The sequence below is a fragment of the Onychomys torridus genome, chromosome 21 (assembly GCF_903995425.1).
Source record: "Onychomys torridus chromosome 21, mOncTor1.1, whole genome shotgun sequence".
NCBI classification, from domain to species: domain Eukaryota; kingdom Metazoa; phylum Chordata; class Mammalia; order Rodentia; family Cricetidae; genus Onychomys; species Onychomys torridus.
In genome coordinates, this window is record NC_050463.1 from 32,921,466 (window position 1) to 32,948,799 (window position 27,334).

At 40.7% G+C, this 27,334-nt stretch overlaps 1 protein-coding gene across 2 annotated transcripts in view; it reads right to left on the reverse strand.

The window, feature by feature from the left end:
* The window catches only part of Znf512 (zinc finger protein 512), a 56,355-nt gene that overhangs the window by 19,147 nt on the left and 9,874 nt on the right, over positions 1-27,334 (reverse strand). Inside the window, exons 3-7 of one of the 2 annotated variants that reach the window (XM_036171172.1) lie at positions 10,222-10,406; positions 9,405-9,509; positions 9,033-9,116; positions 8,261-8,385; positions 7,436-7,522 (exon numbers count right to left, since the gene is read on the reverse strand). In XM_036171172.1, the coding sequence (XP_036027065.1) occupies positions 7,436-7,522; positions 8,261-8,385; positions 9,033-9,116; positions 9,405-9,509; positions 10,222-10,406 (586 nt within the window). Of the gene's footprint in view, positions 1-7,435; positions 7,523-8,260; positions 8,386-9,032; positions 9,117-9,404; positions 9,510-10,221; positions 10,410-27,334 lie in introns of both variants that reach the window. The other variant, XM_036171171.1, reaches the window with a different exon arrangement.

Below are 27,334 nucleotides of genomic sequence, written 5' to 3' on the forward strand. Positions count from 1 at the left end.
CAGTGTCTAATGTAAAGAATAATACTGCACTGGATGATAGAACTGCTCTGAGAGATGAATCAAAAGTTCCAAAAAACACCATAAAATGAATATTTTGGCAGACTTCCATAAATAAACAAAGACCAAAGCTTAGAGTATGAATTAATGGAGTTGTTCTGGAGGGCCTGGTAGACATAGGTGTAGATGTGACTATAATTACACCAAAATCAAGGTATCCCGAAATAAACATCCAATTTCTAGGGGTTGAACCCTATCTCAGGTAAAACAAAGTTCTAGATGGGTTGAATGCATAGGTCCAGAAGGACAGAGAGGAAAGCTGAAGCCATATGTGGCAAATGTAGCAGTGAATCTTTGGGGCTGAGATCTGTTATAGCAGTGGAATACCCAGATTAAATTTCCTACAATCTCAGAAATGGAATACAGACCAATTCATGTGTCTAGAAAGAACATTAAAATATTATAACAAACAGCCACCAACCATTAATGCTGTACATAAACAGAGCACAACTGCTGTTGAACTCTCAGAAGTACCAACGGCCCTACCTTTAAAATGGCTAACCGATAAACCTGTCTAGGTGGGACAATGGCCTCTGACAAAATGAGAAACTACAAGCTCACAACAGCTGGTTCAAGAGCAGTTAAATGCTCAACACACTGAAGAATCTACCAGCCCTCGGAATTCTCCTGTATTTGTTATGAGAAAAAAAAAAAAGTCTGGTAATTGCAGGATGCTGACTGATTTGAGAGCCATTCATAAAGTAATTCAGCCTATGGGGTCCCTACAGAATGAGATGCCCTTGCCCTCTCTTCTACCCCAAAAGACTGTTTCTTTTCTTTTTCTTCCTTTCTTTTTTTGGTTTTTTTGAGACAGGGTTTCTCTGTGTAGCTTTGTGCCTTTCCTGGATCTCACTCTGTAGACCAGGCTGGCCTCGAACTCACAGAGATCTGCCTGCCTCTGCCTCCTGAGTACTGGGATTAAAGGCATGTGCCACCACCACCTGGCAAAAGACTGTTTCTTTACCATACCTTTACAAGAAAAGTTAGAGAAAAATTTGGCTTCACAGTACCTAATTATAATAATTCCCAGTCAGTCAAGAGATATCAATGGAAGATCCTCCCACAGGGAATGTTAAATAGCCATACTCTGTGCCAATATTTTGTGCAAAAACCATTGTAATAATTCATGTGAAATTTCCACAATCTATAATTTATCATTATATAGATATCTTATTAGTTGATCCAAAGTCAGGTACCTTAGAGAGCATGTTTGAAGAAGTAAAGAAAAGTTTGCCTCACTGGAGACTACAAATTGCTTCAGAAAGGATACAAACAGGACATTCTATTAATTACTTAGATATCAGCTAGATTTCCAAAAGGTACAACTCAGGAGATATCAACTGCAGACTCTTAATGATTTTCAAAAATTGTTAGGAAGCAATTCTAACTTACAGAACATCACTAGAATACCTAAAGATGGTCTAGTAAATTTGGCCAATACCTTAAAAGGGGACAAGGGCTTAAATAGTCCAAGTGAATTATCAGATGGAGCCAAGAGGAAATTGGTAGTAGAAAAGACAATATGAGAGGCACACGTGGATCCTGTGGATCCAGAACTTAACTGCGTTCTGATCACACTCCCCTCCAGACACTCCCCACAGGGACTTGATGCAGAGGGAAGATATTATATTGGAATGGATATTTCTACCATGTAAACCGAGTAAGAAATTAAAATTTTATGTAGAAATAATCTCTGATTTGATTCTAAAAGGAAAATTAAGACTTTGTCAGCTGACAGGCATGGACCCAGCAGAAATTGTAGTACCTTTAACTAATGAGGAGATTTCCTCTTTATGGAAAGATAATGAATACTGACAAAGAGCCTGCAGTAATTTTTGGGGGGAGAGATTAATAACTGTTATCCCCAAAGCAAGAGAATAGAATTCATAAAAAGAACTGAGTGGGTCCTTCCTTACATTGTACAGCAAAAGCCAATTTCTGGAGTCCCCACATTCTATACTGATGCAAATAAATCAGGGAAAGCAGGATACAAATCAGGAGACTTAAGTAAAGTGGTTCAAAGCCCAAATAATTCTGTACAAAAGGCAGAACTGTATGCCATTCTTACAGTACTAACGGACTTCATGAAACCCCTCAGTATCGTCAATGACTCTCAATATGCTTTACATATTGACACTGCTGAATTTATTCCTGATAATACAGAATTAACTTCACTATTTATACAATTGCAGGAAATTATCAGAAATAGGGAACATTATATATATAAAAACATACATCAGATCCCATATGGGTCTGCCAGGTCATTATAGCACAGGTAATGATGAGATTGATCAGTTACTAATAGGTACTGTGCTAGAAACCTCAGAATTACATAAGAAACACCCTGAAATAACAAGTGTTTTTTGTTTTCTTTCTTTTTCTTCCTTCCTTCCTTTCCTTCCTTCCTTCCTTCCTTCCTTCCTTCCTTCCCTCCCTCCCTCCGTCCTCCTCCTCCTCCTCCTCCTCCTCCTCCTCCTCCTCCTCCTCTTCTTCTTCTTCTTCTTCTTCTTCTTTTGGTTTTTTCCAGACAGGGTTTCTCTGTGTAGCTTTGCATTTTTCCTGGTACAAAGCTCTGTAGACCAGGCTGGCCTTGAACTCTCCGCATGCCTCTGCCTCCCGAGTGCTGGGATTAAAGGCGTGCACCACCACTGCCCAGGAATAACGAGGGTTTGAAAAAGGATTTCTCCATCACTTGGCAATAAGCCAAGGAAATTGTTAAAAAAAAAAAAGTTGTACTTATTCCTTCTATAACCAAACTCCATTACCTGCAGGAAGCAATCCAAAAGGTATATGAAGCAATGAAATTCGGCAGCTGGATGTGTTCCATTTCACAGAATTTGGAAGACTAAAATATGTACACCATACCATTGACACCTATTCAAGATTTCAATGGGCAACTCCTATGAGTACTGAAAAGGCTGATTCTGTGATTACACACCTATTAGAAGTTATGGCCATTATGGGAATACCTGTACAAATTAAGACTGACAATGCCCCAGCATATGTCTCAAATAAAATGAGACAGTTTCAAACCGGGTGGTGGTGGTGGTAACGCACGCCTTTAATCCCAGCACTTGGGAGGCAGAGCCAGGTGGATCTCTGTGAGTTTCGAGGCCAGCCTGGACTACCAAGTGAGTTCTAGGAAAGGCTCAAAGCTACACAGAGAAACCCTGTCTCGAAAAACCAAATTAAATAAATAAATAAAATAAAATGAGACAGGGTTTTTTTTTTTTCATATTACAATATAAAGCATATTACAGATATACCACACAATCCTACAGGCCAAGCAGTCATAGAAAGAGTTAACCAAACTTTGAAAGGAGACCCTAAATAAACAGGAAAAGGTAATAATGACCCCTAGAAATAGACTGCATAATGCACTATTAGCCTTGAATTTTCTCAATGCTGATGAGAAAGGGACAAAAGCTGTGGAGAGACATTGGACAACAGAAAAAACTCCTGAGCTAAACCAACTGGTTTATTTCAAAGATGTGTTGTCCTCAGAATGGAAACCAAGATACGTCCTATGTTGGGAAAGAGGTTTTGCTTTTGTTTCTGCAGGAGAAGAAAAGCTATAGATACCAACAAAATTAATAAAAAATTGATTCGAACCAGAGAAACCCCTTGATGAGAAGAAGTAAAAGCTTATCCACTAATGTTACATCTCTACAAGTTGTAAGAAAACCTCAACAAAGGTTGGGGCAGGGTTCTGTTTTCTGTCTTTAAAGGATAATAGGAATACCCATCTTCCAGAAGTCATAAGGCTGTGGATATCCAGGTGTCTACAGCAGCAGAAAAAAAAAAAATCTCTTGGTACCAACCTACACAGGGTAATATCTCACTGCCTAACATCTATATCTCTGTAACTCTAGAAAAGTTGTGATCCCAATTCAATTATAAATCAAGCTGGCTTTGGAGTTAGAATGTGGCTCTCTCCCCTTCTCTGAACATATTGCTAAAAGAAAAATCAGGAGATTCTGTTTCATATTGGAAGAGCTGCCTGGTATGAAACAGAAGAAAATCAATCATTTAGGGACCATTGTTGTCTAGATTCCATTTCTTTCCATGCTTGTCCTTGCTTTCAAAGATATCTTTCTCTATCCTGAATAAATCCAAAACTTTCCATCTTGATATCAAAAATGTTCAAGTTTTCCACAGTAAAAAATAAGTCTTTCCAATAGCAATCTCTGAAGTCTGAAGAAGGAAGATGGGGGTCCACAACAATGACTCTACCCAGTCCAGAATGATGCCATGACACCCATGAACATCAGCCAATCATCAATCTTGGACTGAAAACTCTCCAGAACAGTTCCAAGGTGAGATGGTCCATCACACTACACTTCTAGCCAGAATCTCAGACAACCTTACCCATTACTCTGAGACTAGCTACAGAATCTAATTAGTCCAACTGAGACCTATCTAAGCTTTCTTATAGGACCCCACAGAGATACTGTCACCCCCTGAACAGCAGGGAGCAGTTCTAAGAAAATGGCGCCCTTTCTCCCTAAGGTCTCATGTTTCTCAGGGTTGTGGATGATGGTTCTAGGGTTGGGGGTGGAAGAAAATATTAGACTCAGTATTCTCATTAAAAAAAGAAAAAAGGGAATTGATAGGTATAGGATATTAAGGTAGATTATTGTATATACTAGTAAACTAATTTAGTAAAATATCAGCCTTAGATAATTTGCGCTGTTATGTATTCTTGTATATTGATACAAATGTAAACTATTTTTTATATTCTTATTTAAGAAAATTTGTATATTGATACATACAGAACTATATTTATTGTAATGTACATATATTTCTACTCTTATTTGAAATATTTTGTATAATGATACAAATATAAAATTATATTTGTCATACTGTATTATGTTCTACCTGTTTAGGATATTTAATATACTGATACATATTTAGGATTGTTGTCATATTGTATATTGCACTATACATTTCTTTTTTGTTTAAGATTTATTTATTTATTATGTATACAGCATTTATGACTATAGGCCAGAAGAGGGCACCAGCTCTCATTATAGGTGGTTGTGAGCCACCATGTGGTTGCTGGGAATTGAACTCAGGTCTTCTGGAAGAGCAGCCAATGCTCTTAACCACTGAGCCATCTCTCCAGCCCCCTGCACTATACATTTCTACCTCTGTTTAAGATATTTTGTGTATTGTCACAATTTTGAGGTCATTGTCCTTTTACTGTACATTTGTTTACAGACTGTTTATTTTGTTTATATGAAGCCTTAGTCATTAGGTTATTCAAGTAGGTAAGACTTACAGATATATAGTCACCCATGCTTGTCATCTCTATAGCTGTTAGTTAGGTTGTCCAGATTTACAGATGCATAGGTCAGATAGACAGGTAATCTTCAAACACTTCATAGACCTAGAGAATATGCATTTAAATAACTTAGAATTCTGTTGATGTGAGACACAATTGCTCCTGGCAGGACTGATCTAATCCCGAGAGAATGTTGGGCTTCCAGACATTCCTGTTTGGAAGTTTGTCTTCTTGGCACAAAATGTCCTGCTGGGCAAAGACCTGCCCTTGCCTCGACTGCTGACAGTACGAATGCTGTCCCTTCTGAATGAGCAGGACACAAGGAAAGCGACTACTGAACTCTGCCAAGACAGGCTAAGATGGTCTTTCAAAGTTCTTGCTTCTGAAAATGGTCTGTCAGATATTCTAGGCCTGTAGCCAGTTTGGATGCCCCAATGGTGCTAAGAAACATTAGATGACTGTCCGGGCTGTCAGCTGTCTCTGTCTATTCTTGAAAGATTTCCGAAAGTTGCTTGTGTCCATCTCCCGTTTTTCTCAGGTATTATTATATTCCTTCTCAGGTCTTTGATGAGACTGAAGACTAACAGTTACAGTTAAATCTTCTTGTATCTTAGCAAGAACATATTAGGTATTGCATTCAGGTTCTTCAGGACAGGACAGCTTTTGGAATGATCTCTGTAATGTGCTATTTACCTATGCTCCAGACTTCTCTGGATGTTAATATGTGTCTCCTGTTTGATGTTGTTCTTGTTGGTTGTAGTTCCATTTGTTTATGTCATCACCCTTTATTTCTCCTTGATATTATTCCTATTGTATATAGTTTTGTGTTAGGTCAGAACTTTCTTCCTTAGACAAAAGGAGGAAATGTAGTGGGTGGTTGTTGGTGCCTTGCCCTGAAGCACCACCCCGAGTGAGGCAGCAGGTATCTGCTAGGTGTCTGCCCCTTGAACATGGCCACCAGGGATCCTTAAGACCTGGGATGCACGTACATACATGTGCTCTCTTCTCTTCGCTACCTCGTTGTCTTGGATGCTGGTGCAGATCAAGGCAGAGCTCTCCTGAGAACCGTGTTGGACCCTGACCTACCCCTCCAGGATTCCACGACCAACTCCTTAATTCTGGTTGTGAGTTAACCCCCGAAAACATTCCTCTGACCATCAAATAGACTCCATGGATTTATCCCATTAGAGGCCAGCCAGGGGTACATTAGATCCTGTCTCAAAACAAAACAAACACCAACTAAACCAGGACCATGCCTATAGGGAAACTGAGGCAGAAGGACTGCTGCAAATTGGTGGATTTGTGAGTTCCAAGCCAGACTAACTATAGGGTGCTACCTGAGGAACGAAGAGGGGAGGGAGGGAGGGAGGGAGGGAGGGAGGGAGGGAGGGAGGGAGTGAGGGAGGTGTTCCACATCAGTTTCTTGGTGTTCATGAATTACACAGCAATAAAGATGGGTGTGAAGTATCTGTGGTATGGTGTCTTACAGTCCTTTAGGTCTATGCACAGGTATGGTGGAAGTGACCATAAGTAGTTCTATTCTGGGCTGTTTGAGGGACCTCCATATTCACTCACATGGTGGCTACATCAATTTACTTATTTATTTTGTTTTGTTTTGTTTTTTGTTTGTTTGTTTTGTTTTGTTTTTCGAGACAGTTTCTCTGTGTAGCTTTGTACCTTTCCTGGAACTCACTCTGTAGCCCAGGCTGGCCTCGAACTCACAAAGATCTGCCTGCCTCTGCCTCCCGAGTGCTGGGATTAAAGACGTGTGCCACCACCGCCCGGCTTACATTGATTTATATTACCACCAGCGGTGGATAAAGATTCCTTTCTTCCATACCTTGTATTTCAAAAAAATTAAACTTAAGAAACTTAAAACAAATATTTATGTGTATGTATATGAACGTATGCATGCGTATAGATATGTATACATGCAGGCATATGTACATATATATATGTATGTGTGTGTATATATGTATACATGTGTGTATATGTGTATATATATATATATATATGTATGTATATGTATGTATGCGTGTGTGCGTGTGTATACGACCATCACACAGGCTCACAAAGAACACAGGAAACTCTTACCAAGCTGTTATGATTGGCCATGACGTGGTACTTCATCCCTGCCAGGGAATGAAGCTGTTTCCCGCAATGATGGCAGGTGAACATTTCCTGAAGGGAGAAAAGTTAGAAAAGGTCAGTGCCAGATGCCCAGGGGAGACACGGAAGGTCACGAAACGCCACCAGTGGGGCCAGGCAGCCTCTGTCACTTCTTTCTCATCCCACGTTATGGGTTGAATCTGATGTTGCCCATAGGCCCATGTGTGGAACACCTGATCCCCAGCTGGTGCCATTGCTGGGGCGGGGGGTGGTGGTGGTGGTGGTGGTGGTGGTGGTGGTGGTGGTTCAGGAGGTGGGGTCTGGCTGGAGGAGGGTGGCTTAGGAGTTGCCTGCTTCCTCCTGTTTTTTCGTCCTGATTCAACTGCCACGGGAAAACACAAGTTCCTGGCACCTACAGATGAGTCTCTGCAGCCGTCACACCTTCCCGGCCACCATCGGGCGTATGCCTTATGCCCTCTCTCAGACCATGAGCCAAAGCAAACTCTCCCCTCTAACTGTTTAGTCAGGCATCTGGTCACAGGGGCACAAAACAACAAACCCATCAAGGCTGTTGTCATCCCTTCTGCACTCGATGAGAGGAAACTGAGGTCCGCACATTAAAACAGCAACGAGTAATACAATTAAACAAACATGCAAAATCTGTGTTTTCTCTATGGCACAATGCTGCCCCTTAGTTAACTATAACAGACTGCATACACACTACCAGAAGTCTACAGTTTAGGTAAAAAAACAAACAACAAACAACAACAAAGCCATCCCAACAGTCAGGAAATGCACAAAACAGCTAACCTGTTTGCAGTTTTCCATGTGCTTCTTCAGACCCTCTATAGTCTTCCTTCCCACCGCCTGGCAGGTAGGACAGGACACACTGCCTTTATCCATGATTTCTAAGTACCATTTTTCCTCCATACTGCCTGCAAAGGAAAGAACAGGACACTGTGATCTGTAGCATTCTCCAGAAACAGAAAGCTTAAGGCTACAATTGAGGAAACGTACTATAAAATGGCTTGTCTTGAGGTATTTAATGTCTACACATAACTTGTTTCCGTTCACTGTAGAGTTCCAGAAACTTCTACCCAGTTCCCCATGATAAAAACCCATCTGAGGCTCACTCCAAAGCCTGGAGACACACACAACTGGACACCACTTTTCAGACTGATTTAAGAAAAAGATAATGAGACATGTAAAACATGTCTGAGATGGTTCCCCTAAGTGCCTGAGACCGTGCTAAATGTTTTTTATGTCATTTAAATTTTAGAATTCTCATGCTTTTTGTCTACTTACATACAAGGAAACCAGGGCTGTACAAGGGAAATAGACTGAGAAAGGGCAGAAGGCATAATATGCCAAAACTTAAAAGTCTGCATGACCCCCAAACCAGCAGCTGCTGCTTCAGAGAACTGCAGTGAGGCGTGGTAGAGTGTACGCCTAGCACAGATGAAGTGCTGGGTTCAATTCCTCACACAGACAGAAGGAGAAGGACGGAGGGAGGGAGAAGTGAGAGCCTCCTCTGGCACATCATTCCTCACAGAAACAACACACATCCAAAGAGAAACCATACCTGCCGCGTAAACTGGTGGTTCCTTCCGGACCCGACGAGCCTGGGGTTTTGGGTGAGGCTGGGCTTTCGGCCGCTGCTTCCTCCCTGACATAAGACAGAAACTCAGAAATCTGAAGTCTGACATGTCGACTTGACAAACCGCTTCCCCTTCTCTTCAGCAGACTAGGTCCCCCTCCCTCGAAACTGAGTGGAACAGTACAGGAAGGCAGGTGAAGGCCATTCCCTCACTCCAATTCTAGGGACTCCAAGGCCAATCAAGCCCCCAAACAAAGGCGTTCTCCCTCAGGCCTTAAGGGACGATGCTCGGTGTCCCGTAGAAGGACAGACAGCTCGGTGTCCCATAGAAGGACAGACAGCGCAGGGGCCCCCTACCATAAAGCTTGTGCTTCTTCTGAGGAAGCTCACGGTAGTCTTCATCTTCTTCCTGCTTGATTTTCCTTTTTCCTTTGGCCTTCTCCTTTTCCTGTGCACCTGCACCTGACACATCGCACAACAAAAGTCTGTCAGTGAACTCCTGGGCCGGCCTCCAAAAACTTACCACAATAGCACCAAAGGCATGGGGCACCAGGAAACAGCCTCACAGAACAGCCTGGGGAAACCTGGTGCAACAGAGGCTCCCTATTCCTTTTAGACTGTCTTTCCTCAGAAACCATCCGCTCTTCCTTGGCTTAATGGCCTATTACGTCGCTCTTGACTGTGACTTAGAACTACAGAAGCAGAGCTCAATAAAGACCCTATGAATCACTGACTGTGACCCTCTAGCATACAGTACCATGATAATCTATTGCTCAGCTCCCACATTCCCAAAAGCAGAGGGCAACAGAAGAAGGAGAAAAAGAAGGTCAAATCCCATGAAGAGGAAGGCTACCAGGAAGTAGGATTGGTAGAAACTCACTCCATTGACAAAGGATGGTCATGAAGTTAACAGCACATGGCAGACTAACTCCTTAACATTGGTCTAATCAAGTTGGTTGCAGCATAAATCCAACACTCTGGAAGCTGATGCAGAAGTATCCTAAGATTGATGCTAGCTTGAGCTCAACACTAAACCTGAAGCCAGCTGGAGCCACACAGTAAAAGCCTGTCTCAAACAAAACTGTGTCTAATCACTAATGCCGAACAACCACGTGGTGTGGACACAATTCCGCAACACGTTCCCGTCTTAGAACCGAGACTCTGAAATGGATACCTTCCACCTGTGAGGAGGCAGCAGGCTTGGTCCGTCTCATCTTCATCCAGTAGGTGGACTTTCGGAAGGATGCTGGGAAATCACTCACTGGTTCACATGAGGAGGCGGAGGACGAGCCACTTAAGGAGTCATCATGAGGGATAGTGTACTGGAAGCTATTATCCTTTATGGAGCACTGGGTCCTGCTGCTGACACAAGACAGAAAGTATGTACCACAGAGGAGGCTGGAGAGATCGCCTATTAATTCTTCTTATATTGTAAAATTACAACCAGGTTAATAACTTGTACAAAACTATTAAGATTGGTTTGGTTTTGTTTACCAAAAAAAAAAAAAAAAAAAAAGCTGGGCGGTGATGGTGCACACCTTTAATCCCAGCACTCGGGGGGGGGGGCAGAGGCAGGCGCATCTCTATGAGTTCAAGATCAGCCTGGGCTACAGAGTGAGTTCCAGGACAGGCTCCAAAGCTCCACAGAGAAACCCTGTCTCAAAAAACCAAAAAAGGAAAAGAAAACACGCACACACCAAAACACAACCCTGGTTATAATACTTAACAACTCCAAGTCAATTTAACACGGCATACACACTTCTTACACTCAGTGCAGTCGGAGTAAGCAGACAACACAAATGACCCCTCTGCAGCCCAGGAAGGCGTGCCTTCCCAGAATACTCTGAGAAAAGAAAGCAGGCAAAGTGATAGGGTGCAGCGTGACTGATCACATGCTCCTTGGATACATAGCCACATGTATCCCATCTGCCCTGTCTGGAAGGACCATAATCAAAAGGCTTCTGAGCACAGAGGAAAAGAACAGTCTGTGGTTTCTGGTGTGAGCCACCCTCCCCCTCAGCCTCCCTTCCCAGCACTGATATGGGGCGCTGGCCTACGCATGCAAGATAACTCTTAGCTTTCACAGCTTAAAAACAACACTGTCTTGTCTTAGTGAAGCTACCCAGAGAAGCTGGGTCAATAGCTGGATTCAGATTTCTCAGTCAGCCTGGGAAATAGTCCATGAGAGGGCTCAGAAGGTAGAGGGGCTTGCCTCCAAGCCCGATTGCCTGAGTCTGATCCCCAAGACTTGAGCAGCAAAAGGAACCAACTCCTGCAAGTTTTGCTCCAACATCTGCACAAGTGCCATAAATGAGCACCCCAATATAATAAATAAAAAGGTCAACAAATTTTCTAGGTTTTTATTTTGTATGTCTGACTGTTTTGCCTGCATGCATGTATGTGCACCAGTGTATTCATGGTACCTATATGAGTCAGAAGAGGGCTTCAGATCCCCTGCAACTGGAGTTACAGATGGCTGTGAGCCACCCTGGGGCGCCGGGAATTGAACCCAGGTCCTCTGCTAAGAGCAACAAGTGCTTTTAACAGCTCAGTCTTCTCTCCAGACCTCCTCCCGCTGTGTCTCCCCTGCCCCACTCAAGACTAGGTTTCTCTGTGTAGTCCTGACTGTCCCAGAATTCCTTCTGTAAACCAAGCTGGCCTCAAACTCACCGAGTGTTGGGATTAAAGGTGTGCACCACCACTAGCATGCAACATTTTTTTTAAAATAAGGTGGAGAGTGATTGAGGAAGAATCAACATCAGCCTCTGGCTTACACACACACTCCTGTACCCACAAAGACACACACACACACACACACACACACACACACACAAACACACACACACACACACAAACACATTTGGAAAAAATAAAAATTGGTTAAACCCCCCCTAAAGTTGGTGACAAAATAAATTGAAAGATTTAAGAAGCTTAACAGATCACTCAAAGAAAGACATAACTATGTACATCTTAATGAAACTATTAAAGACAGTCTTTAAAAGAAAGAAAGGAAGGTAGAGAGGAAGGAAGGAAGGAAGGAAGGAAGGAAGGAAGGAAGGAAGGAAGGAAGCAAGCAAGCAAGCAAGCAAGCAAGCAGAGCGTAGCTCCAGAAAGGTAGTGTTTTACATTATAGGGACAGTGACTCACAGGATCATGGATGCTGAAGAGAAACCAAGGAAATCAGGGCCATGCAATGCTGTTTTTAAAGTCCTGAAGGAGATTTGTCAACTCAGAATTCTAGCTTCAGTGAGAAGTTCCTACAGTGATATTTATTCAGATGAAGAAAAACTAAGATCTGTCTTCAGTAGATCTGCTCTGTGAGAAATGACCATGATGATACTTGGATAGGAGAGGTGACTTCCAGAGGTTTGAAGAAAAATAATAATGTCCAATGCTTTAATTGTGGTAAACAAGGTCACCTAAAAAGGGACTATGTTTTTTCAAGGAACAATGGCAACAGAACGCCCTGCCTTCTGGATTATGTAGAAGGTGTGGTAAAGGTAAACACTGGACTAACAAATGTAGATCAACAAGGGGCAGACAAGGTAATACTTTTCCTTTGCCATCAGGAAACTCCATGAGGGGCCTCTTGCAGGTCCCCATGGCAAATCCAATTCATTCCTTTCCTGCCATCATAGGAGAAACCCCTTCTCAGAGCAATTAAATAACCAAATGCCTACTATAAAAAAAAACCCATACTCCTCAGGGTGATAGAACAGATACAGAAGAGAGAACGAAAGTTCAGGAGAAACCCTAAGGCAAATTTTTTTGGCAAACTTCTATAAATGAACAAAGACCAAAATTAAAAATATGAATAAATGTCATTCTCATTGAAGGTCTTTTAGACACAGGTGTAGACATTACAATAATTGCACCAGAATCTTGGCATCCAAATTGACCTCTTCAGGAGGTACATGTTCAGCTGTTAAGGATTGGAACATTATCTCAAGTGAAACAGAGTGAAAGATGGGTTGAATGTGTAGGGCCAGAGGACAGAGGAAAATTAAAGCCGTATGTGGCTAATATAGCTATGAATCTTTGGGATCCTGATTTATTACAACAATGGAATACCCAGCTTAACATTCCTCCAGTCTCAGACACAAACCATAAACTAACACATTTCTGAAAAAAATATTAGAAGGTATTATAATTAACAGTCACTGACCATCCAGATTGTACAAGAGCAGGGTACAACAGCTGTTGATCTTTCAAAGACACCAACAGCCCTACCTTTAAAATGACTAACAGACAAGTCTATATGGGTTCAGCAATGGCCTTTAACAACAGAGAAACTACAGGTCTTAGAACAGCTGGTACAAGAGCAGTTAAATGCTCAGCATATTGAAGAGTCAACCAGCCGTTGGAATTTTCCTATATTTGTTATAAAAAAAAAAAAAGAAAGAAAGAAAGAAATCTGGTAAGTGAAGAATGGTAACATCTAAGCGCTATTAACAAGATAATTCAGCCAATGGCTTCTCTACAATCTGGAATTCCTTTGCCTTTTCTATTACCTAAAGGACGGCCTCTTATGGTTATTGATTTAAAAGACTCTTTCTTCTCAATACCCTTACAAGAAAAAGACAGAGAAAAATTTGCCTCCACGGTACCTACTTATAATTCCCAGCCAGTCAAGAGATATCAATGGAAGGTTCTCACACAGGAATGTTAAACAGCCCAATCCTAAGTCAATATTTTAAACAACAGCCGTTGGAAGTAATTCATAAACAATTTACTAAACCTATAATGTATCATTACATGGATGATATTTTACTAGCTGGTTCAAATGCAGATACTTTCGAATGTTTGATGTAGTAAAGAAAATTTTTGCCTTGTTGGGGATTACAAATTGCTCCTGAAAAAATACAAAGAGGAGATTCTATTAATTATTTAGGATATAAAATAGGTCTACAAAAAATTAGACTCCAAAAGGTGTAAATCAGAAGAGATCGACTACAGACTCTTAAAGACTTTCAAAGATTATTCGGAGGCATTTTGAGTCTATGGACTGCTATTGGGGTAAAAAATGATGAACTGAGTAATTTGTTCAAAATCTTAGAGGGTGATAAGGACTTAAATAATCCAAGAGAATTATCAGCTGAAGCTGAGAGAGAATCAGCCTTGGTGGAGAAGAAAATACAGGATGCACATGTGGATCGTGTGGATCCAAAGCTTGATTGCATTCTGGTTGCTTTTACCCTCTAAGTGTTCTCCTACTGGAATTTTAATGCAGAGGGAAGATATTATATTGGAATGGATATTTCTACAAATAAAGAGAGTAAAAAATTAAAAACTTATGTGGAAAAGATCTCTGACATGATTTTAAAAGGAAAACTGAGACTTTGTCAATTAGCAGGAATAGACCCAGCAGAAATCGTAGTACCTTTAACTAATGATGAAATTGACAAATTATGAGCAGAAAGTGAGCCTTGGCAAAGAGCTTGCAGTAATTTTTTAAGAGATTAACAACAAATATCCCCAAAGCGATAGAATTAAACTTATAAAAAAGAGAGCTAACTGGCTCTTGCCTCGTATTGTACAGGAAACACCAATATCTGGAGCCCCTACATTTTATATCAACACAAACAAACAAGGAAAGGCAGGTTACAAATCAGAAAATTTAAGTAAAGTGGTTCAAAGTCCTTATAATTTGGTTCAAAAATTGGAATTATATGCTATTCTGATGGTATTAATGGATTTTACAAAACCTCTCAACATAGTTATTGACTTTCAGTATATTGAAAGAGTGATCTTACATATTGAGACTGCAGAATTTATCCCTGATGAGTCAAAATTAACTTTGTTATTTATTCAGTTACAAGATATAATCAGGAATAGGAAACGTCCCTTATATATAAGTTACATCCCATACGGGTCTGCCAGCCTCTCTAGCACAAGGTAATGACAAGATTGATAAATTATCGATAGGAAATGTGCTGGAGGCCTCAGAATTTCATTAAAAACATCATGTCAATATAAGGGTTTAAAAAAGGATTTTTCCATAACCTGGACACAAGCCAAGGAAATTATAAGGAAATGTCCTACTTGTTCTTTTTACAATCAGACTCCACTATCAGCAGGATGTAACCCAAAGGGTACTCAGAGGAATGAAATTGGCAGACAGATGTGTTTCATTTTGCAGAATTTGGAAAACTCAAATATGTATACCACACCATTGACACTTATTCAGAATATCAGTGGGCAACTGCTTTGAGTTCTGAAAAAGCTGATTCTGTAATCACGCATTTGCTAGAAATTATGGCCATCATGGGTATACCTGTACAAATTAAAACTGACAATGCTCCAGCATATGTCTCTGGTAAAATGAAACAGTTTTTTTGCTTTATTACAATATAAAGTACATTACAGGTATACCACAGAATCCTACAGGCCAGGCAGTCATAGAAAGATCAAATAGAACTCTAAAGGATATGCTAAATAAACAGAAAGGGATAACAAAACCCCCCAGAATAGACTGCATAATGCTTTATTAACTTTGAATTTTCTCGGTGTTAATGAGAAAGAAATAACAGCTGCAGAAAGACATTGAATAATAGAAAAAACTACAGAATTAAATCAGCCTATATACTTCAAGGATGTGCTGACCTCAGAATGGAAACCAGGATATGTATTACATTGGGGACAACATTTTGCTTTTTTTTTTACAGGAGAAGAAAAGCCATAGATAGCATCAAAATTGATAAAGGTTCAATTTGAACAAGAGAGAGAGAGAGAGAGACCTCTTAATTAGAAGAGGTGAGTGCCGGGCAGTGGTGACAGCACTTGGGAGGTAGAGCCAGGTGGATCTCTGTGAGTTCGAGGCCAGCCTGGGCTACAGAATGAGATCCAGGACAGGCACCAAAACAACGTAGAGAAATCCTGTCTCGAAACAAACAAACAAACAAACAAAACAAAAACAAAAAAAAAACAAAAGAAGAGGTGATAGTTCATCAACCAGTATGACCATTCAATTTAAACTTTTTTGTTTTTGTTTTTGTTTTTGTTTTGGTTTTTTGAGACAGGGTTTCCCTGTGGAGCTTTGTGCCTTTCCTGGAACTCGCTTTGTAGCCCAGGCTGGCCTCGAACTCACAGAGATCTGCCTGGCTCAGCCTCCCAAGTGCTGGGATTAAAGGTGTGTGCCACCACCACCCGCCAATTTAAACTAACTTATACCACTAACAAATGCTTTTCATTGAATCAGATATAGCTTGCCAAAAGGGAACCTCCCGAAAGTTAGGGCTGGGAAAAGGTCTTTGTTTTTGTCTTTCAGTAAAATGAAGGCTAAGGAATCTGAAGAACACTGGACAAATAAGATATCTGAAGAGAAAGGACAAATCATTCCCAAGAAAAAGAGTAAATTGGCCTATTGGTATATTACCTATCTAAAACAGGATAAAATTTCATTAAGTCTTCCTAAATGTTTGCTTCTGCTGTTCTCTACAGATACATAACACAATTAAAGTATAAAGCTGGCTTTGGAATTGGAGCATGGCTCTCTCCTTCTCTAAACCCAAGAAAGCTTGTTAAAAGGAAAATCCAAAACCTCTGTATCATATCAGAAGAGCCACCTGATATGGGACAGAAGAAAAACTAAAACTAAGGAACTATTCTATTGCCACTAATCTCATAATTATTTGGTTCTATTTTGACTCTTTAAAACTTTTCATAAGGTATGAATTTTATATCAAAATTTATAAGATTAATATATACATTTAAACTTTTGTCATGATATTAATGGTCATATAGAATACTAATTAATACTAGAAAAAAGGCTTTACCTAGCTAGCTTCCTGTACTTGATTTCAGATTTGAGTCAGTTTTCTGCAGGGAACCATGATCACACCTAACAGAGACTTTGAAGTCTCCAAAAAGATGATGGGGCCCCACAACAATTCCATCAGGATGATGATAATACTACTAAGCTGACAAACACCATCCCAAAATTGGCTTTGTACTACAAACTACTCAGGAAAATTTCAAAGTGGCTAGCTGAAATAATTCAGTCTCAAAGACTACTTGAGCAAGGACTTGAGACAAGCCCTGCACTTTCCCATTATGCAGAGAATGGACAACAAATAATGTAGCTGCCTCTCCCAGGACTTGACAATTAACCCAATTTTTTCCTTTTCAGGATCCCTTACAGATGCCTTCATCCCCAGACAACAGGAAGTAATTTTAAGAATACGAGGCCCATATTCCTAAGAAGTGGGGCAGGTGGTTTTTGGTCATTCAATGGGTTATGAATAATTGTCATTGCTTGGGATGGTTGGTTACAAGTTGTTAATTGATAATTGTCAGGGAAAAAAAGCTAAAACAAGGAGATTAGATTCAGGATTTTTGTTTGCAAAAAAAAAAAGAAAGAAAGAAAGAAAAAGAAAAAGAGGACATAGATAAGAGGTAGATTATTGAATCTACTCTGAAAATAAAGAGAGGATGCAGACATGTTAAAATAAAAAAGTAGATTATTGAACCTACTTTTAAAAGGCAACTACTAGTTTTAAATATTTTACATTGGATTGGATTTTTGTATATTGTATACAAATTATATATATTGATACAAATTTGAGATTATTTTGTTAGAAAATATTATACATATATTTCTAATCTTGTCCAAGGTATTATACTTAAACAGTTCATTTAGCAATGTAATGCAAATTGTTAATCCTTGAAAGTTATTATTAGTAACTGTAAGGATATAAAGAAATGAAAGTTAGTAGTCATTACAATTGAACTTGTAGTCATATTAGGCATGTTTTCAAGGTCAAGCAAAAAATGTATCTTAGGTATACAGGTTATCTTCAAACACTTCAGAGATCTACAGAATATGACATTTAAGATGTTTTAATAACACAGATTTTTCTTTTTTTAATTATTATTAAGAGACTTTTCTACTATTCATTCTACATTTCAACCACAGATTTCCCTCTCTTCCCTTATCCCATGCCCAAGCCCTCCCCCTCAACCTACCCTCTATTCCCACCTCCTCCAAGACAACATCTCCCATAGGGAGTCAGCAAAGCCTGGTACATTCAGTTGAGGCAGGTCCAAGCCCTTCCTCCCTGCACCAAGGCTGCACAGTGTCTCATCATAGCACTAGGTTCCAAAAAGCTGGCTCATGCACTAGGGACGGTCCTGATCACACTGCCAGGAGACCCTCCAAACAGTTCAAGCTAAACAACTGTCTCACCTATCCAGAGGGCCTAGTCTAGTACCATGGGGGTTCCTCAGCTATTGGTCCACAGTTCGTGCATTTCCACTAGTTTGGCTAGTCATCTCTATACTTTTTTTTTGACAGTAAGACATGTCTGCTCCTGGTAGCACCAATCTACTTCAGAGAAGATGATGGGCATTGAAAAAACTCCTTATAGGGGCTGGAGAGATGGCTCAGAGGTTAAGAATACTGGCTGTTCCTCCGGAGGTCCTGAGTTTAATTCCCAGCACCCATATGGTGGCTCACAACCATCTTAATGAGATCTGGCGCCCTCTTCTGGCCTGCAGGGATACATGCAAACAAAACACTGTATACATAATAAATCAATCTTTAAAAAAAAAAAGAAAGAAAGAAACTCCTTATAGAGTCCTTTCACTGTGGCAAAAGTTAGCCACTGGACAAGAAAGGGCCCTTGCCTCAACTGCTGACAGTATGCTGTCCAAAATGGACAAGCAGGACACAAAAGGAAGGATTGCTGATCCTTGTCAAGACAAGGTAGGACAGCCCTTTAGAAAATCCTGCTTCACAGATGAGTCTGTCAGATATGCTAGGCTTGTAGGCCAAAGATGGATGCCCCAACGTTGCAGAGGAACCTCAGGTGACTGTCCAGGCAGTCAGCTGTTTCTGTCACTCCTCACATTTTTGGAAGCCACTTGTTTGCACTTCCTGTTGAACTAGGTAACTATTATTTCCTTCTCATGTCTCTGAGAGAGTTTAAGATTAGATAGTTATAGTTTTCCTTGTTAACAAATTGAGAAAAGAAACTAAAGAAGTGTAAAGTGTGTTTGAAAGACATCAAAAGATAGTTTTTGGTTGGTAATACAAGTTAGGATAGAAAGTGAATTAGGTACATTTTGGACTCACCAAAATAGGATAGATAATGGAATATTTTTGCTTAATTTGTCAAATGCAACTGGACTAGACATTGTTGATGTATTTATTGCCTATATATTACATATAATTATTGTATTTATTGTATATAGTTTTTTTTTATATTAGCTATAACTTTTTTATTTTAGGAAAAGGAAAAGGGGAAATGTTGTGATATTTTATTTGAGGTCTAACAAATAAAACTTGCCTGAGGATCTGAGGACAAAGCCAGCCGCTATATTAAACATAGGTCAGGCAATGGTAGCACACACCTTAAATCCTAGCATTCAGGAGGCAGAGATTCATCCTGATCTCGGAGTTCAAGGCCACACTAGGAACAGAGCCAGGTATGGTAGCACATGCCTTTAAGCCCAGCAGTAGTTAACTGTAGAGGTCTGTATAGACAGACAGAAAGTGATAGAGATGGGCAGAAAGAGGAAGTGATGTAGCTGCGTGGAGAGAGGAAGTACAATGACAGGGCACAGAAAAGTATATAAGGAGTGAATATACATGAAGGAAGTAGCTCTCTTGGGCTGAGGATTTCCTAGTGGTAAGAACTTGTGGCTGGCTTGTTTATTCCTCTGATCTTTCAGCTTTCACCCTAATAATCTGGCTCTGGGTGTTTTATTAATAAGAGCACTTAGCAATTCATGTTACATGTGATAGGTAATACTGTCAACTTAACAGGACCTCCTGTGAGGGCACACCTGTGAGGGATTACATTGATTAAGTTAAATAAGTGGTAGGTAGGGTCAGACTTCCTGAAAAGAGGCCCTGAGAAGCCTCTGTGTGAAAGTGAAGTAATGGAGACCACAGGATGCTGAAGATGCCAGGACCACAGGACTTCCCATGAGGAAAGCCAGAGGCCCAGCATGGAGCTTGCTCCAGTTAAAGGCTGTGTATAATACAGATGGCAGACCTGGAGGGACGAGGTCACTCAAGCCCTCTGGAACCCAGATGATTCCATCAAGAGCCCCAGATGCTGGACACAGAGCTGCAGGATTTGGTGTTTGTCCTGCTGGATTCCAGTCTTATCTTGGTCTATGGTACTAGTCTTCTCTTTGGACTAGGAATGTTTACTTTGTGCAGCTTTGTTTTAAGTATGTAATTGTTTTTAATCATACTGCCGGCAATGACAGAAGAGACTGAGAAGTTTTAAATTGTATTGGAATTGTTAGACCATGAACACTTTTGAAGTTGGACTGAATACATGTTTGCATTGTGAGTTAGCCATTAACCTATGGAGACAAAGAGCAGAAGGGTGTAGAATAAATTGATGTGTTTGGGGGCCAGCAAGACGGCTCAGCAGGTAAAGGTGCCTACTGTCAACCCTGACTATCTGAGTTTGATTTCAGGATCCACATGGTAGAGAAAACTGACTCTTACAAGCTGTCCTCTGACCTCCACATATGTACCTTGACCCCCACACATGCATACACATATACATACAAAATAAAGATGTAATAAAAAATAAATGTGATGTGTTTGGGTTTCAAGTTGACACAGGGTTAGCCTCTGGGCAGGCCTGTGAGTAGTTCTCTTCACTGGGTTAATTGAGACAGGAAGACCCACCCTAGAAGGGGACACTATTTCTTGGGCTTGGGTCCTGGACAACAAAAAAAGGAGAAAGCTAACTGTGAATGTATAAAGTTGGTTCTCTCCTCCCACCATATGGATCCCAGGAACTGAACTCATATCTACAGGCTTGGCTTTTGTCCACTGGGCTATCTTGATGGCCCTAGATGAATTAAATAAAATAAGAGTCGTTAAGGGAGAAGGAAGAGGCGGCAGACAGCCAGGCGTGGTAGCTCACACCTATAACCCCAGTACTTAGGGTGGCAGGAGAATTGCCTCAAGTTCAAGTCCACCGTGGGCTACAAGGTGAGACCCTGTCTGGGAAAAAAAAAGAAGAAGAGAAAAAAAGAACAAAGAATCAACAGACAGACATGATGGTATACATCTTGTATTCCCATCACTAGGAAGACTGAGGCAGGGGGATGGAAAGTTCAAGGCCGGGTAGACTAATAAGCAAACCATCTCAGAGAGGCAGAGAATGTGTGCTTGTACAAATAGCTTCGGTAACATTTCTAAAAAAAATCATTTAAAGCAAAATGTTAACATTGTTTGGTAAGTTTTCTGAAGATTGTACAGACAATACATCCAAAGGCTACAACGTTAAGAGCCAGATGGCAGGTGATGGAAGGCATCTACGCATTTGGGAGGTTTCTACATTTAAGCAAAGGGGAGCAGATATTAATCTAAATAGACTGGGAAAGGATGTACATGAGTTATAATACCTAGAGGAAACAATGAATTCAACTTTTAATGTAGAGCCTCAGCCAAACTCCTAATACCGTAGAAAATGTAAAGATTCTTACTAATTTTATTTATTTTCAATTGTGTATGTATGGGTGTGCTCCTCTGTGTGGGATGTACATGAGAATGCAATGTGCCTGTGAAAGCCAGAGGCACTGGATTCCCCCGGGGCTGGAGTTAGAGGCAGTAGAGCCACCGGATGTGGGTGCTGGGAATTGAACTCCAGTCCTCCACAACAGCAGTACACACTCTTAACCACTGAATCATCTCTCTCCAGCCACCAACAGCAGTCACTGTGAATGGGGCCCTAAGCATTCAATGACCCAAAAGAAGAACAAGAACAAAGCATAGGACAGGGAACGAAGAATAGAAAGGTGACCCAAATCCAACCCCGTTGATACTGATTCAAATGCTTTTGGGCTAAATACTCCAACAGATGCACTACAAAGATAGTCTACTTGCATATGCTACCTATGGCCTGTGACCTATAAATATAAATACATAGGTCAAAATTAAATAGGGGCTGGAGAGACAGCTCAGGATTTAAAAGTATGCACTGCCTTCTAGAGGACCGAGTTTGGTTCCCAGTACCCACATCAGGTGGCTCACAACCACCAGCTCTTGAGGATCTGATGCCTCTGCTCTTCGCAGGTACCTGTACTCACATGCACATACTAATACACAGCACACATGTACACATAATTAAATACAATAAATCTTAAAATAGTGAATCAATGCAATTGTACTATGTAATCGGCAAACATGTGATAGCTATTTTAATTTCAGATAAAACAGACTTAGGGACAAAGAGTATTGCCAGATATAAAAAGACAAGCTTCCTAATGACAAAATGTCAAATTATTCAGAAGACATAATAATCTGTTGCAACATCTAATTATAGTCTCAAAATACACATACTGAAAACTGACAGAATTAGAGAAAAGAAGACAATTCCATAAATTTAAAAAATTATAGTCGCCGGGCGGTGGTGGCACACTCCTTTAATCCCAGCACTCGGGAGGTAGAGGCAGGTGGATCTCTGTGAGTTCAAGCCCAGCCTGGTCTACAGAGAAACTTCCGGGACAGCCAGTATTATACAGAGAAATCCTGTCTTGAAAAACTGGGGGAAAAAATGGTCATGGTAGAACATTTTGGGTCTCAAACTTACATTTTTACTGAAGGCAGGAAAATCACCCTGTGTTTTTTGACCATATCAGAATCAATTTAGAAAACAAGAGTAGTAGACTATTCTAAAACAAAACACAAAAATATTCAAGCATTTAGGAATTTAATAACCTGCTCCTAAATAATTTGCAGGTGAAAATGATACCATAAAGGAAACTGGAAATGTTGTATTGTGAGCAACTAAGATGCATTTATTGGTGGGGCAGCAGTGATGCACGACTTTAATCCCAGCACTTAGGAGGCAGAGGCAGGCTGATCTCTGTGAGTTCGAGGCCAGCCTAGTCTACAGAGCAAGATCCAGGACAGGCACCAAAACTACACAGAGAAACTCCGTCTGGGGAAAAAGAAAAAAGAAAAAAACAGATGTGTTTATCCTTGGCTGTGGTTACAAATAACATAGCACTTGGGAGGGAACGCAAGACTCTTAACTGCTCACTTCAGGATGACCCCAAATCACAGACAAAAGGTTTCAGTTAAAGATATCTTAAAAAGAAAAGCAAACTTAACCAAAGAAGGAAAAAAATTTAATGCCCAAACTAGGAGAAAAACTCTTGATTCTTTGAAATGAGAAGTTAAATTAAGAACCTTGGCTAAGGATACAGCCCAGTGCTTCCTTAGCATGCACAAGACCCTGAGTCTAATCTCTATGAGTTTGAGGGTAGCCGGGTCTACATAGCAAGTTCCTGACCAAATCTATCTCAACCTCCACCCCCACCCAAAAAACAAACAACAACAATAACAAAACACCTCTAGATGAAAGAAGAAAAATCTTTGCAAGCATGGGAGACAAAGGTTTCTTGTTTTGTTTTTTGTTTGTTTGTTTTTCGAGACAGGGTTTCTCTGTGTAGTCCTGACTATCCTGGAACTCACTCTGTAGACCAGGCTGGCCTGGAACTCATAGAGATTCACCTGGCCTGGAACTCAGAGAGATCTGCCTGTCTCTGCTGAGATTAAAGGCGTGTGGCACCGACTCACACCCACAGGCTTAAATAGGATCCTTAAAAGTAAGAAACACAGATGCAGTCTCGGAAGCTGGCTTAGTGGCTAAAGTGCTATACAAGCATGAGGACCTGAGTTCAAATCCCAGCACACACATAGATCCCAGCACACACATAAAAGCCAGCTGTGGAGGTATGTACCATTACTCTAACCCTGCAGAAGTCAACTGGTTCCTAAGAGTTCACTGGCCGGACCGTCTAAACCTCAGTGAGCTCTAGGCTCAGTGAGAGACCCTGTCTCAAAAACTAAAGTGGACAGCACTAAAGGAGGGGACCTGCCTTGGACCTTTAGCTTCCATAGATACATACAGACACAGACACCTGCACTCATTCAACACACATGCAAAGAAACACAGTTGGATATTTTTTTTTTAAGATTTATTTATTTATTATGTATACAGCATGTGTGACTGCAGGCCTGAAGAGGGCACCAGATCTTATTACAGATGGTTGTGAGCCACCATGTGGTTGCTGGGAATTGAACTCAGGACCTCTGGAAGAGCAGCCAGTGCTTTTAACCTCTGAGCCATCTCTCCAGCCCAGTTGGATATTTTTACAAAGGCCTCCAAACTCCAACCAGGGAAACAGGCAGCTGATGGCAGATCCTCATCTCTCCCTCAGCTCCACCAAAACCAATCCCTGTCTTATTCCCAGCTTGTAACAACCACCTGCTGTAGTATCATTCCCCCCACCCCCACTGTCCCTATCTCCAGTGGATCACACAGATCTTTCCCTCCTAACCCCCCCCCCCATTCACTGCTTTATCCCAGTCCCTAACTCCAACAAACCTGCAGGCCACTCTGGCCAGAGAAGGCAGGCTGAATACAGGTTCTCACCTCTCCTTCTTACTTCCAAGTCCAATCCCCCAGTTTCATCCCCAGCTTTGTAGCAGAATGCCTGCTGCAACCCCTCCTCACTCTATGCCCCCACCCATTCCCAGGGAACTCAGCAGATCCTGGTGGAACACCCTGCTTTCCTCCCTCCTGTGGACCTCCTCAGCCCCCACCTGCCCACCCTCATTCCTAAGAGCCAGTTCCCAATAGAAACATTTTGTTGTTGTTGTTGTTTGTTTTTGCTTTTGTTTTTCAAGACAGGGTTTCTTTGTAGCTTTGGAGCTTGTCCTGGACTAGCTCTGTAGACCAGGCTGGCCTCGAACTCACAGAGATCCACCTGCCTCTGCTTCCTGAGTGCTGGGATTACAGGCGTGTGCCACCACTGCCCGGCTCCTAGAAACATATTTAACCTAGAACCCTGGTGGCCACATCTAGCAGGATCCCAGGAGAATTTCCTACACAGCCACCACACTCCTAAGAACCAGAGAGGGCAACAGAAAGCAAGGAACAAAACACCCACCCAACAAAGATAAGAGCAGCTATTAGCACCTAGAATTATAATCTTCCCCAGCCCAGATGCCTAGACACCAGTCTAAAAACACAATCAAACAGCCAGGACAATATGTCTTCACCAGAGTCCAGCAAGCCTACCAAAGCAGGCCCTGAGGATTGCAAAATAGCTGAAACACAAGAAAAAGACCTTAAAACATGATAGAGGTCTTTGAAGAGGAAACAAGTGTCTCCCTTAAAGAAATCTATGAAAACACAAACAGTGGAAAGAAACAAATAAAACAGTTCAAGACCTGAAAGTGGAAATAGAATCAACGAAATCTAAACTGTGGAAAATCTGGAAATTAAAAATTCGGGAACTTGGTTGGGGATCTAGCTCAGTGGTAGAGCACTTGCCTAGCAAGCACAAGGCCCTGGGTTCAATCCTCAGCTCAAAAAAAAAAAAAAAAAAATTCAGGAAACTCAGAGGCAAGCTTCACCAATAGAATATAAGAGGTGGAAGAGAGTCTCAGGCACTGAAGACGTGACGGTATAAATGGATACCTCAGTCAAAGAAAATGTTAAATTTAAAGACATGCCGCCACAAAACATCCGGGAAATCCAGAACACTATCAAAAGACTACATTTAAGAATAATAGGAATAGAAGGAGAAGAAACCTAAGTCAAAGGCACAGAAAATATTTTCAACAAAACCATAAAAGAAAATTTCCCTAACTATCAAGGGTATAAGAAGCATACAGAACACCAAGTAGAGTGGACCAAAAGAAAGTCTCCCGAGCACATAACAATCAAAACACTGAACATACAGAATAAAGAAAGAATATCAAAATCTGCAAGGGAAAAAAGACATATAAAGGCAGACCTAGTAGAATAACAACTGACTTCTCAGTGGAGACTCTAAAAGCCAGAAGGACCTAGGCAGATGGTCTACAGACTGTAAGAGACCACAGATATCAGTCCAGACTACTATATCCAACAACTTTCAAACACAATAGATGGAGGAAATAAGACATTCCATGATAAAACCAAATTTAAGAACTATCTGTCTACAAATCCAGCCTTACAGTGGGTGCTAGAAGGAAAACTCCAACCTGAGAAAACACAAGGAATAATCCCAAACAAGCAAATCAAAAGAAGGAAAACACACACACACACACACACACACACACACACACACACACACCAAACAAAACAACAGGAATCAACAAACACTGCTCATTGATATCTGTCAACATCAATGGTCTCAATTCCCCAATAGAAAGATACAGACTAATAGAATGGATAAGAAAACAGGATCCATCTTTCTGCTGCATCCAAGAAACACACCTTAAGATCAAGGACAGACATCACCTCAGGATAAAATGATAGAAAAGGATATTACAAGCAAATGGACCTAAGAAGCAAGCTGAGGTAGCTATTTTAATATCTGACAAACAGACTTCAAACTAAAACTATTCAGAAGAGATAAAGAAGGATACCACATACTCATCAAAGGAAAAATTCAAAGGACATTAAAATTCTTAACAACTATGCACCATGTGCAAGAGCACCCAAAATAAATATTACTATAGCTTAAATCACATATTGCCATTCACACACTGATGGAAGGAGACTTCAGTACCCTACTCTCAACAACAGACAGGTCATCCAGTCAAAAACTAAAGAGAAATGCTGGAGCCAAGGAACGTTATAAATGAATGTACCTAACATATGTTTATTCACAGAACATTTTGTCCAGACACAAAAGAACATACCTTCTTCTCAGCACCTCATGTAACTTTCTCCAAAACTGACTACATACTTGGGCACAAAGTAAGTCTCAACAGATACAAGATGCCTGAGATAACCTCTTGTATCCTTTCTGACCACCACAGAGTAGAGCTGGATATCAACAGAAACAACAGAAAGCTTTAAAACTCATGGAAACTGAACAACTCACTACTGAATGAAAAATGGGTCAGGACAGAAATTAAGAAAGAAATTAAAGACTTTCTAGAATACAATGAAAATGAAAATGAATACACAACATCCCCAAAGTTATGGTACACAATGAAGGCAGTTCTGAGAGGTAAGTATAGCACAAGTGCCTAGATAAAATTTAAAAAAAAATGTAGGGATCTCATACTAGTAACTTAACATTAAGCCTAAAAGCTCTACAACAAAAAGAAGAAATCACATCCAAAAGGAGTAGACAATAAGAAATAATCGAACTCAAGGCTGAAATCAATAAAACAGAAACAAAAACAATACAAAGAATTAATGAAACAAAGAGTTAGTTCTTTGAGAAAAATCACTAAGATTGACAAACCTTTATCCAAATTAACTAAAAGGCAGAGAGAATATCCAAATTAACAAAATTAGAAATGA